The following is a 14,238-nucleotide window of genomic DNA, read 5'->3' as shown; positions in this document are numbered from 1 at the left end:
AGGGTTGGATTATGACAAGAGATGACAAAAACTAGGCTTGTATTCCCTGAAATATAAAAGGTTAAGGGGTAATTTGATTGAAGTTTTTCAAATTTTGGGAGGAATTTTGATAGGGTAGATAGAGAAACTTTTTCCGCTGATGGGGGAGTCCAGGACAAGTGGACATAATCTTAAAATCAGAATCAGGCCATTCAGGAGAGAAGTTAGGAAACACTTCTTCATGCAAAGGGTGGTAGAAGTGTGGAACTCTCTCCCACTAAAAGCAGTAGATGCTAGCTCAATTAATAATTTTAAATCTGAGATTGATAGATTTTTGCTAGCCAAGGGTATTAAGTGATAGGAACATAGGAATATAGGAACAGGAGTACGCCATTCAGCCCCTCAAGACTGCTCCGCCATTCAATAAGATCATGGCTGATCTGTGATCTTTGGCCCATATCCCTTAATATCTTTGGTTGCCAAAAAGTTATCTATCTCAGATTTAAATTTAGCAATTCAGCTAGCATCAACAGCCATTTGCGGAAGAGTGTTCCAAATTTCTCCCACCTTTTGTGTGGAGAAATGTTTTCTAATCTCGCTCCTGAAAGGTCTGGTTCTAATTTTTAGACTGTGCCCCCTACTCCTAGAATTCCCAACCAGCGGAAATAGTTTCTCTCTATCCACCCTATCTGTTCCCCTTAATATCTTATAAACTTCGATCAGATCACCCCTTAACCTTCGAAACTCCAGAGAATACAACCCCAATTTGTGTAATCTCTCCTCGTAACTTAACCCTTGAAGTCCGGGTATCATTCTAGTAAATCTACGCTGCACTCCCTCCAAAGCCAATATGTCCTTCCGAAGGTGCTCACAGTACTCCAGGTGTGGTCTAACCGGGGTTTTGTACAGCTGCAGCATAACTTCTGCCCCCTTGTACTCGAGTCCTCCAGCATTCCATTTGCCTTATTGATTATTTTCTGCACCTGTTCATGACACTTCAATGATCTATGTACCTGAACCCCGAAGTCCCTTTGGACATCCACTGTTTTTAACTTTTTACCATTTAGAAAGTACCTTGTTCTATCCTTTTTTGATCCAAAGTGGATGACCTCACATTTGTCTACACTGAATTCCATTTGCCACAGTTTTGCCCATTCACCTAATCTATCAATATCGCTTTGTAATTTTATGTTTTCATCTACACTGCTTACACTGTCGTCGACAGTGCAATCAAGCGGCACTTACTCACCAATAATCTGCTCACCGATGCTCATTTTGGGTTCCACCAGGACCTCTCGGCTCCAGACCTCATTACAGCCTTGGTCCAAACATGGACAAAAGAGCTGAATTCCAGAGGTGAGGTGAGAGTGACTGCAGCAGGTACATGGGAACACCAGCTGCACGTTCCCCTCCACACACCATCCCGACTTGGAAATATATCGCCGTTCCTTCATCGTCGCTGGGTCAAAATCCTGGAACTCCCTTCCTAACAGCACAGTGGGAGAACCGTCACCACACGGACTGCAGCGGTTCAAGGCGGCGGCTCACCACCACCTTCTCGAGGGCAATTAGGGATGGGCAATAAATGCCGGCCTCGCCAGCGACGCCCACATCCCATGAACGAATAAAAAAAACAATGCCACCAATCTTTGTGTCATCGGCAAACTTGGATAAGAGACTTTCTATGCCTTCATCTAAGTCGTTAATAAATATTGTGAATAATTGAGGCCCCAGGACAGATCCCTGCGGGACTCCACGAGTCACATCCTGCCAATGTGGGACCTTATCAAATGCCTTCTGGAAGTCCATATGAATAACATCCATTGACATTCCCCTGTCCACTATTTTAGTCACCTCTTCAAAAATTTCAATCAGGTTTGTCAGGCACAACCTACCTTTCACAAATCCATGCTGACTCTCTCTGATTAACTGAAAATTCTCGAGGTGTTCAGTCACCCTATCCTTAATTATAGACTCCAGCATTTTCCCCACAACAGATGTTAGGCTAACTGGTCTACAATTCCCCGGTTTCCCTCTCTCTCCTTTCTTAAAAAGCGGAGTGACATGTGCAATTTTCCAATCCAGAGGGACAGTTCCTGAATCTAGAGAACTTTGAAAGATTATAGTTAGGGCATCTGCAATTTGCTCACCTACTTCCTTTAAAACCCTGGGATGGAAACCATCTGGTCCTGGGGATTTGTCACTCTTCAGTGCTATTATTTTCTTCATTACTGTTGCTTTACTTATGTTAATTTTATCGAGTCCCTGTCCCCGATTCAATTATAGTTTTCTTGGGATTTCCGGCATGCTATCCTCTTTTTCGACTGTAAATACTGACGCAAAGTAATTATTCAACATGTCCGCCATTTCCCCATTGTCAATGACAATATCCCCACTTTCAGTTTTTAAGGGGCCAACATTGCTCCTGACCACCCTCTTTTTCCTAATATAACTATAAAAGTTCTTCTTAATGGTTTTGATATCCCTTGCAAGTTTCTTTTCATACTCTCTTTTTGTCGCTCTTACTATCTGTTTTGTGACCCTTTGTTGATCTTTGTATCTTTCCCATTCACCAGGATCTGTGCCATTTTTGCCTTTTTGTATGCCTTTTCCTTATGTCTTATACTGTCCCTTACCTCTTTAGTTGTCCATGGCTGTTTCTTTTGGCAAGTAGAGTTCTTGCCCCTCAGGGGTATAAACCGATTCTGTATCACGTTAAATGTTTCTTTAAACATTTCCCACTGATCATCAGTCGTTTTACCCATCAACAGATTTGCCCAGTTTACTGTGGACAGTCTCTGTCTCATCCCATTGAAGTCAGCCTTACCCAAGTCTAGAATCTTAGCAGCTGATTCACTTTTTTCCCTTTCAAACACTACCTTGAACTCGATCATGTTATGATCGCTATTGGATAGATGTTCACGCACAGTTAAGCTGTCAACTAAATCTGGTTCATTACTCATTACTAAATCTAGTATGGCTTGCCCCCTTGTTGCCTCCAGGACATACTGCTGCAGAAAACTATCCTGAACACACGAGAAATTCACTACCTTTCTGACAGTTGCTAGTCTGCTTTTCCCAATCTATGTGAAGGTTAAAGTCTCCCATTAAGACCACTGTGCCTTTCTTACACACTTGTCTAATCTCTGCATTTATACAATCTAGCACTTTAGAGCAGCTGCCAGGGGTCCTATACACAATTCCCACTACAGTCTTAGATCCTTTCCTATTTCTCAATTCAACCCATAAGGTCTCCGTTGGCTGCTTATCTCTCGTTATATCCTCCTTTATCATTGAAGTGATTTCATCTCTAATCACCAAGGCTACTCCTCCCCCTCTTCTATTTTCCCTATCTCTCCTGTAGACCTCATAACCCGGTATATTTAGTTCCCAATCCTGACCATGCTGCAGCCATGTCTCAGTAATAGCTATCATGTCATACCCTCCAATTTGAATTTGTGCCTGTACTTCATTTAATTTATTCCTTATACTCCATGCGTTTGTATGTAGAACTCTTAGTTGGGCCACACATCCTAGCCTGACCTTCAGCTTTGATGCTGGGTTAATCACCTTACGCCTTCTAGTTTTCACTTTATCTGTAGTGCCTAAAGTACACTTTCTTTCTGCTGCTCTACGCTTTTCCCTTTCGCTTGTTCTTGAACAACTATTTGTATTATAAATTTCCCCTGGGTCCTCCCCTCTATTGCTTCTCTCAACTTTACTCTCTTCTGACTCCCCACTCAGGTTCCCATCCCCCTGCCACTCTAGTTTAAACCCTCCCCAACAGCAGTAGCAAACCCCCCTGCAAGGATATTAGTCCCGAATCTGTTGAGGTGCAACCCGTCCAGCTTGTTCAGGTCCCACCTTCCTCAGAATCGGTCCCAATTCCTCAGGAATCTAAATCCCTCCCTCCTGCACCAACCCTCCAGCCACGCATTCATCTGGTCTATTCTCCTATTCCTATACTCACTAGCACGTGGCACTGGGAGTAATCCTGAGATTACTACCCTTGAGGTCCTGCTTATTAAACTTATTTCCTAACTCCTTATATTCTGCTTGCAGGACCTCATCCCTCTTTTTACCTATGTCGTTGGTGCCGATATGGACCACGACCTCTGGCTGTTCACCCTCCCCCTTCAGAATGTCCTGCAGCCGCTCAGTGACATCCATGACCCTGACACCAGGGAGGCAACATACCATCCTGGAATCACGTTTGCGGCTGCAGAAATGCCTGTCTGCTCCCCTAACTATAGAATCCCCTATCACTATTGCTCTCTCGACCTTTCTCCTCCCCCCTTGTACAGCTGAGCCACCCATGGTGCTTTGGAATTGGCTCTGGCTGCACTCCCCAGAGGACCCCTCTCCCCCACCAGTACCCAGAACTGAATACTGGTTAGAGAGTGAGATGCCCTCAGGGCACTCCTGCACTACCTGCTTGGTCATCCTTGTCTGTCTGGCGATCATCCAGTCCCTGTCTGCCTGCACTCTCTTAATCTGCGGGGTGACCACATCCTGAAACGTGCTGACCACGAAACTCTCAGCCTCGCGGATGCACTGCAGTGACGTCAGCTGCTGCTCAAGGTCCGAAACCCGGAGCTCGAGCTCCACCAGCTGACGACACTTCCTGCACATGTGGTTGCCTAGGGCATGGGAAGCATCCTGGAGTTCCCACATGGCACAGGTTGTGCATTCCACGGGTCTGAGCTGCCCTGCCATGCCCGGATCTGGAGCCAAGACAGGTGGATGGAGTTAAGATACAGATCAGCCATAATCTCACTGAATGGCAGAACAGGCTCAAGGGGCTGTACAGCCTACTCCGGTTCCTATGTCCTGAACATGCATCAGTTTGACTAATTCCTTTGAACAGAACTTCTGATTCCCAAAAATGGGGGAAAGATAATTACAGACTCAAAAAGATTTGGTTCTCTGCTCGGACTGCTTAATCAGTGATTCCCTTAAAACTGACTTCACTGTGGTCAATGTCTTCAATATTTTTGACAGCCATCCTAAATGTTTTTGTGCAGAGGAAGGTTCTACCAGTCTGTAAGCACAGTCTGGCATATATCCCACAAATAACTCACACAGGCTTTCCTCAGAAGTGGTATAAAGTCCAGATCTGTAACATCTTATTCTTTTTATGGAAATTATGGAATTAAAATGTACTTCAATATGTTTTTAATTTGGACTATATGAGATGGCACCGCAATCCCTTCAGAGGTGTTTGCTCATCACCGTGAAGCAGCCCCATTGGCCTCTAAAGTTAATAACTTCTCCTTCCCCACACTGTGGCATATTACACAAAGTGACTGAGCTATTCAAAATGAGCTGCATAAAGTGATACCACAATTCCCGGCCACATCCGAGATGATTGGATAATTGACCCATCAATCACGCCTGGAGACCGCTCTGCCATAAGTAACTGGGATTGATTTTGTGCACATAATTTGTATGATGTAACTATCCTCCACTCACTGCAACATGCTGGAGAAAGAATCAATTTGCATGATGTAACTATCCTCCACTCACTGCAACATGCTGGAGAAAGAATCAATTTGCATGATGTAACTATCCTCCACTCACTGCAACATGCTGGAGAAATAATCCTGCTGCACTCAGGAGACCGTTTGCTGTAAAGTCCCACCTACCTCCAACTCACTGACACCACTGTGTCAGCCAATATTCACTCCGTTAAAAGGAAACGCTTAGAGAAAGCTAAGACACATAGCCGGAACTCGTCAACTGATGTGACGCGGAGGCCTTACAGCGCATTCTTAATAACAACTTAAAGTACTCTGTTCACTTCTGGTCACCACAGTCTAAGGAACAAGACTGGTCCCAAGTCTTAAGGGAGCTCAGCTACAAGCGAAGCTTGAAGAAACTCGAGCTTGACAACCGAGAAAGAAGGAAGCTCAGCAGCCATATTATGAACATGTACTGAATTTTGAATTGAGATTCATAAATTAAACATCCACTCCCTCCACCGCCGGCGTACCGTGCATACTATCTACAGGATGTACTGCAGCACCTCCCAAACCCACGACCTCTATCACCCAAAAGGACAAGGTTAGCAGGTGCATTGGGAACACCATCACCTCCAAGTCACATAGCATTCTGACTTGGACATGTATCATCATTGCTCGGTCAAAATCCTGGAACCCCCGACCTTCACCACATGGACTGCAACAGTTCAAGAAGGCGACTCACCACCATCTTAAGGGCAACGAGGGATGGGTGATAAACGCTGGCCTTGTCAGCGACGCCCATATCCCAAGATTTTTTTTAAAAATGTAAACAACAATATTACTTCTAAATAAATGAGGAAAGCACAACAAGAGACAGAATGTTAAATTCATGAAAAGGAGAAGAAAAATCAGGTGCAACAATGTCAGTCTAAAAGCAATCAAGGCTTGGAAATAATCTGCTGGGCAGGAAAGTAGAGACCAAAATAATGGAAGAGCTCAGGCCAAATAGTCTCTTTTCATCCTTGACAATTATGTTATTATACAAAGCTCTACAACTTACGAGCTCAGTAAATAATACAACAATGTAAGTTTGAATATTGCACCCTGCCAGTAAAGGAATTATTCTGCGATTCTGTCCAACTTTACACATGTAGAACTGAAGCAGTCTACACCTCAGTTCCCAACCCTTGATAAGATTCTAATCTTTAAAAAAAAATTTCAGTAAAATCAATTCTTTATTATTCTGAAGTGCACCATCTCATCATTTTACAACCAACACCAAATTGAGCAAGTCACAAAATGCAAATTTTTTTTTAAAGGGGTATTTAGTGTGTTCATTTCTGTAATGTTTGCACAAGTCGCAAACGAAACTGCAATCTTGCAGGGTGATAACTGAACTAGTCCTTGAGGAATAAAGAGTAAGAATAATAGATGCTACACCCACAGCTAATTCATCCAAACTGCAACACTGAGCATCAGAGCCCACTTGTCTTAAAACCTTGTGTGAATTTGTCTTCTCATCACAAAACAAAGTTATGGTGCACACAGTGGATAACACTGCACTGCATCAAGACTGAAATTACCATCAGCCTTCCTCCACCCAAAAGAGGACTCCTAAACTGTTTGAGAAAGGTCGCAGTTGTGACACCACGATCTTTCCAACATTTGGGCAAGGTAAACTGTAAACTACTAGAACTAACATGGAGTAAGTTTGGCAATCAAGAATACAAGTAGCGCAAGTTCACAGCAGGCATAAAGAACAACCTCAAGGCTCAGTAGACTCCATAAAATTATCATTTCTCATTAATTCCCAAGCGGATTCAAAGTATTGATCTTGCTCCAACTCACATTTAACAATTATTTATTGGCCTCAACTCAGAGCATTATTAAACCTGAACCTCTTCCCTTCCCTTCCTCCCTCCATCAGATGCAATTATTCGAAGCTATCCATTATTCACTAAACAGAACTACTAACAGGACCCACCCCTTTCTTGGGCTCGGCATCTGTTTTGGTCTGGTGACACTCCTGTGAAATGCCTTGGGATGTGTTTCTGCATTAAAAGTGCTATATAAATGCAAGTTGCTTTTGTGATGAACATGTTGCAGATAATCAGCCTTTTTTTTTCTATTGGCACTTGTTTAGGTCAAATTGTGGAAGAGCAGCATCCATGAGCCAGCTCCTCTCATTCAAACTGTTAAATCAGACTCACTCACCCCAGCAGTTGAATCCAAGAGCCATGGAGAAAATGAGTGTACCCTTCTGGTGGCAGCATAAAGGAATCGGATTGCATCAAGTGAACTTTAGGAGCCAGACTCTGACTCAGACAGACAGACAGACAGTCACCGGTATAAAAACAATTCATGATGAACATCAGTCAGTGAATCGAAGAAAGCAAGCAAGAAAAACATGCATCTATATAGTGCCTTTCACAACCTCCCAAAGCGCTTCACAGCCACTGAAGTACTTTAGAAGTGTAGTCACTGTTGTAATATAGGGAAATGTGGCAGCCAATTTGCGCACAGCAAGCTCCCACAAACAGCAATGAGCTAATGACCAGATAATCTGTTTTGGTGCTGGTGTTTGAGGGATAAATATTGGCCAAGGCACAGGGAGAACTCCTGTGCTCTTCTTCGAAATAGTGCAACATGAAATCTCTTCACTGCTCTTTTTTCTATTATTGACGGCGGTTCATCAGATTTTATCCAAAGGATTTGGTTTGATCAGGAAGTCATAGCTGGGTCTGTATATGATATCAGCAGAACCCATGTGTCAGTGAACCACAGTGAGCCTTGATTCCTGGCTCCGTCACCTTGCCTCACCACCTGCACAATCGGCAACTCCTTGGAAGGACAAAGATAATGTCAACAATGTATAGCCCACACTGGACCATGGGTCCCAGAGCTGTCAACATCAGCGAGGTGACACAGCTTAAAATCCATTTATCAATTTGAACAGATGGGCCGGGGGAGAAAAGAGAATCCTTAGTTTGATGCTTCGAAGACACTCGTATACAACACGTTGATAATTTTGCAAGCAATGCATAAAGAGGAGATCTTCACAAACGCATTTGCGATGTTGGCACACTTAGCAACTGTTATCCAAGGGAGTCAAGTGCCCTTTCCCAGAAACTGAAGAATACCTGTTTATCTCTATAACGAACTGCCCACTAATGAAATCACAGCTTTGAAACATGTTATTACTGAATTTACAATTTCATTATCAGATAGTTATGGTAAAGAACAGCCATTTCGGAACTTCCCATCCACAGAGTTGTGGTTACTGCAAAGGTCACACACAAAAAGCAAATCTAACTTTAACCCAGACTGACTGACTAATACTCCTCATGGCTCCTGACCACAGCCCCACATCCGAGTCCTGGAACACGCTCTCCTGTCTCTGTCCCTAATAACAAATGTAAGGAATCTTACAACACCAGGTTATAGTCCAACAGTTTTATTTGGAAATCACAAGCTTTCGGAGCTTACCTCCTTCGTCAGGTGAGTGAGTGAAGGGTTCTAAGATCTCAAAGCACATATTAGCCTGGGAAACGATCACAGCAATCAAAGTTGTCGTTGGTGTTCAGACAGGTTAGCCATGGAAAACATTACATCCCAGTATACTGAATACACAATGGGTCAGATTACAAAGCGAGAGAGAGAGAGAGAGAGAGAGAGAATGTCCAGTTTTATTAAAAACAGATAACTTTTTTTTCTGCTGGTGGGGTTCATGTCACGCTACACGTAACCCAAGATCCTGGTTGAGGCCGTCCTCATGGGTGCAGAACTTGGCTATCAATTTTTGCTCAACGATTTTGCAATCGTCATGTGTCTCGAAGGCCGCCTTGGAGAACACTTACCCGAAGATCGGTGGCTGAATGTCCTTGACTGCTAAAAAGTGTTCCCCGACTGGGAGGGAACCCTCCTGTCTGGCGATTGTTGCGCGGTGTCCGTTCATCCGTTGTCGCAGTGTCTGCATGGTCTCGCCAATGTACCATGCTCCGGGGCATCCTTTCCTGCAACGTATGAGGTGGACAACGTTGGCCGAGTCACAGGAGTATGAACCATGTACCTGGTGGGTGGTGTCCACTCGTGTGATGGTGGTATCTGTGTCGATGATCTGGCATGTCTTGCAGAGATTGCCGTGGCAGTGTTGTGTGGTGTCGTGGACGCTGTTCTCCGGAAATCTGGGTAATTTGCTGCGAACGATGGTCTGTTTGAGGTTGGGTGGCTGTTTGAAGGCGAGTAGTGGAGGCGTGGGGATGGCCTTAGCGAGGTGTTCGTCGTCATCGATGACATGTTGAAGGCTGCGGAGAACATGGCGTAGTTTCTCCGCTCCGGGGAAGTACTGGACGACGAAGGGTACTCTGTTGGTTGCGTCCCGTGTTTGTCTTCTGAGGAGGTCTATGCGATTCTTCGCTGTGGCTCGTCGGAACTGTCGATCGACGAGTCGAGCGTCATATCCCGTTCTTACGAGGGCGTCTTTCAGCGTCTGTAGGTGTCCATCGCGTTCCTCCTCGTCTGAGCAGATCCTGTGTATTCGCAGGGCCTGTCCATAGGGGATGGCCTCTTTGACGTGGTTAGGGTGGATGCTGGAAAAGTGGAGCATCGTGAGGTTGTCCGTGGGCTTGCGGTAGAGTGAGGTGCTGAGGTGCCCGTCTTTGATGGAGATTCGTGTGTCCAAGAAAGAAACCGATTCTGAGGAGTAGTCCATGGTGAGTTTGATGGTGGAATGGAACTTGTTGATGTTATCGTGTAGTCTCTTCAGTGGTTCTTCGCCATGGGTCCACAGGAAGAAAATGTCGTCGATGTATCTGGTGTATAGCGTTGGTTGGAGGTCCTGTGCAGTAAAGAAGTCGTAAAGAAATGTTGGCATATTGGGGTGCGAATTTGGTCCCCATGGCTATTCCGTGTGTTTGGGTAAAGAACTGGTTATTGAAAGTGAAGACATTGTGATCCAGGATGAAGCGGATGAGTTGTAGGATTGCGTCTGGAGATTGGCTGTTGTTGGTGTTGAGCACAGAGGCTGTTGCAGAGATGCCGTCATCATGGGGGATACTGGTGGAGAGAGCAGAGACGTCCATCGTGGTGACATCGTCATCAAACCAGCGGACAAAGGAGGAGCCATCGTTATACAGAACAGAACGGACTATTGCAAAGAAGCATACCGACAACTGGACAACCAGCAACACTACAGACGGTTACCCGCAGATCCGACCAAAGAACACACCCACCAGCTCAACAAACTGATCAAGACCTTCGATCCAGACCTTCAAAGCATCCTTCGTGCTCTCATCCCACATACTCCCCGCGTGGGAGACTTCTACTGCCTCCCAAAGATACACAAAGCCAACACACCCGGACGTCCTATCGTATCAGGCAACAGAACCCTGTGCGAGAACCTCTCTGGATACGTCGAGGGCATCCTGAAACCCATCGTACAGGGAACCCCCAGCTTCTGTCGCGACACTACAGACTTCCTACAAAAACTCAGCACCCACGGACCAGTTGAACCAGGAACACTTCTCACCACGATGGACGTCTCGGCACTCTGCACCAGTATCCCCCACGATGACGACATCACTGCAACAGCCTCAGTACTCAACACCAGCCAATCTCCAGACGCCATCCGACAACTCATCCGCTTCATCCTGGATCACAATGTCTTCATCTTCGATAACCAGTTCTTTACCCAAACACACGGAACAGCCATGGGGACCAAATTCGCACCCCAATACGCCAACATTTTCATGCACAAGTTCAAGCACGACTTCTTCACTGCACAGGACCTCCAACCAACGTTATACACCAGATACATAAACGACATTTTCTTCCTGTGGACCCACGGCGAAGAATCACTGAAGAGACTACACGATAACATCATCAACAAGTTCCATCCCACCATCAAACTCACCATGGACTACTCCTCAGAATCAGTTTCTTTCTTGGACACACAAATCTCCATCAAAGACGGGCACCTCAGCACCTCACTCTACCGCAAGCCCACGGACAACCTGACGATGCTCCACTTTTTCAGCTTCCACCCTAACCACGTCAAAGAGGCCATCCCCTATGGACAGGCCCTGCGAATACACAGGATCTGCTCAGACGAGGAGGAACGCGATGGACACCTACAGACGCTGAAAGACGCCCTCGTAAGAACGGGATATGACGCTCGACTCATCGATCGACAGTTCCGACGGGCCACAGCGAAGAATCGCATAGATCTCCTCAGAAGACAAAACACGGGACGCAACCAACAGAGTGCCCTTCGTCGTCCAGTACTTCCCTGGAGCGGAGAAACTACGCCATGTTCTCCGCAGCCTTCAACATGTCATCGATGACGACGAACACCTCGCTAAGGCCATCCCCACGCCTCCACTGCTCGCCTTCAAACAGCCACCCAACCTCAAACAGACCATCGTTCGCAGCAAATTACCCAGCTTTCAGGAGAACAGCGTCCACGACACCACACAACCCTGCCACGGCAATCTCTGCAAGACATGCCAGATCATCGACACAGATACCACCATCACACAAGAGGACACCACCCACCAGGTGCATGGTTCATACTCCTGTGACTCGGCCAACGTTGTCTACCTCAAACGTTGCAGGAAAGGATGCCCCGGAGCATGGTACATTGGCGAGACCATGCAGACACTGCGACAACAGATGAACGGACACCGCGCAACAATCGCCAAACAGGAGGGTTCCCTCCCAGTCGGGGAACACTTCAGCAGTCAAGGACATTCAGCCACCGATCTTCGGGTAAGCGTTCTCCAAGGCGGTCTTCGAGACACACGACAACGCAAAATCATCGAGCAGAAATTGATAGCCAAGTTCCGCACCCATGAGGACGGCCTCAACCAGGATCTTGGGTTGATGTCACGCTACACGTAACCCCACCAGCAAAAAAAGTTATCTGTTTTTAATAAAACTGGATATTCTCTCTCTCTGCCTTTCGGGTCTCTTTCTCTATCTGTCTGTGTAATCTGACCCACTGTGTATTCAGTATACTGGGATGTAATGTTTTCCGTGGCTCACCTGTCTGAACACCAACGACACCTTTGATTGCTGTGACTGTCTCCCAGCCTAATATAAGATATGCTTCACTCACTCACCTGACGAAGGAGGTAAACTCCGAAAGCTTGTGATTTTCAAATAAAACTGTTGGACTATAACCTGGTGTTGTAAGATTCCTTACATTTGTCCACCCCAGTCCATCACCGGCATCTCCACATCATTCGCTAATAACAGGATGCTGTCCTGAAATCTAACCCCAAGTCACTGATCATAACCTTTATCCCTAATCTCAAACGGCTGCCACCAACCTCCAATCCCGACCCCCGGGCCCCCCCCGTCCCCGACCCCCCCCCCCCGTCCCCGACCACCCCCGTCCCCGACCACCCCCGTCCCCGACCCCCGGGCTTCTCCTGACCCCGACTCCCGGGCCCGACTGACCCCGGGCCCCAACACTTACCCCAATCCCGATCCGGGGACATGCTGCTCATGTCGCTCCCCCTGGGGTTCGGCCGCTCGCTCCTCTCCGTGGCCGTGGCCATGCCCCCTCTCTCCCCCTCTCTCCCCCTCTCTCCTCTCTCAGTCTCCGGTTTTTGGGCCTTTTTCACTCGCGAACTACACGTCCACTGAACAACTTGACGACTACGGCGAGCCCGGAGAGTCAAATAAGAGCCGCACCAAGCAGCTCGAAATCGCGCAATCCCACCAACGCCAGGCGTCGAGTTTGGGAGATCCCAGTGGTTCACTGACATCGAAACACTGCAGATACAGAATGAACTGTTCGTGCTGACTGCACCTGTAAACAGAAAAGGCAGGTAAATGTAATGGGCACAATGAAGCATCTTCACTGGAAACACTTGACTTTTCAGTTAATCAGAGAGAGCCAGCATGGATTTGTGAAAGGTTGGTCGTGCCTGACAAACCTGATTGAATTTTTTGAAGAGGTGACTAAAGTAGTGGACAGGGGAATGTCAATGGATGTTATTTATATGGACTTCCAGAAGGCATTTGATAAGGTCCCACATAAGAGACTGTTAGCGAAGATAGAAGCCCATGGAATCGAGGGAAAAGTACGGACTTGGTTAGGAAGTTGGCTGAGCGAAAGGCGACAGAGAGTAGGGATAATGGGTAAGTACTCACATTGGCAGGATGTGACTAGTGGAGTCCCGCAGGGATCTGTCTTGGGGCCTCAATTATTCACAGTATTTATTAACGACATAGATGAAGGCATAGAAAGTTTCATGTCTAAGTTTGCCGATGACACAAAGATTGGTGGCATTGTAAGCAGTGTAGATGAAAACATAAAATTACAAAGGGATATTGATAGATTAGGTGAATGGGCAAAACTGTGGCAAATGGAATTCAATGTAGGCAAATGTGAGGTCATCGACTTTGGATCAAAAAAGGATAGAACAGGGTACTTTCTAAATGGTAAAAAGTTAAAAACAGTGGATGTCCAAAGGGACCTTGGGGTACAGGTACATCGATCATTGAAGTGTCATGAACAGGTGCAGAAAATAATCAATAAGGCTAATGGAATGCTGGCCTTTATATCTAGAGGACTGGAGTACAAGGGGGCAGAGGTTATGCTGCAGCTATACAAAACCCTGGTTAGACCGCACCTGGAGAACTGTGAGCAGTTCTGGGCACCGCACCTTCGGAAGGACATATTGGCCTTGGAGGGAGTGCAGCGTAGGTTTACTACAATGATACCCGGACTTCAAGGGTTAAGTTACGAGGAGAGATTACACAAATTGGGGTTGTATTCTCTGGAGTTTTG

General features: G+C 46.2%; 1 protein-coding gene across 2 annotated transcripts in view; it reads right to left on the bottom strand.

The window, feature by feature from the left end:
• atf6 (activating transcription factor 6) overlaps positions 1–13,000 on the bottom strand; it is a 331,264-nt gene extending 318,264 nt beyond the window's left edge. For both annotated transcript variants that reach the window (XM_067990768.1, XM_067990770.1), the window contains exon 1: positions 12,919–13,000. In XM_067990768.1, coding sequence (XP_067846869.1) covers positions 12,919–13,000 — 82 coding nt within the window. The remainder of the gene's footprint in view (positions 1–12,918) is intronic.
• Positions 13,001–14,238: the final 1,238 nt, after the last annotated feature.

This window comes from Heptranchias perlo, chromosome 9, assembly GCF_035084215.1.
Source record: "Heptranchias perlo isolate sHepPer1 chromosome 9, sHepPer1.hap1, whole genome shotgun sequence".
Lineage (NCBI taxonomy): Eukaryota > Metazoa > Chordata > Chondrichthyes > Hexanchiformes > Hexanchidae > Heptranchias > Heptranchias perlo.
The sequence above is the reverse complement of the archived record's forward strand: the minus strand, read 5'-3'. Positions and strand labels throughout refer to the sequence as shown.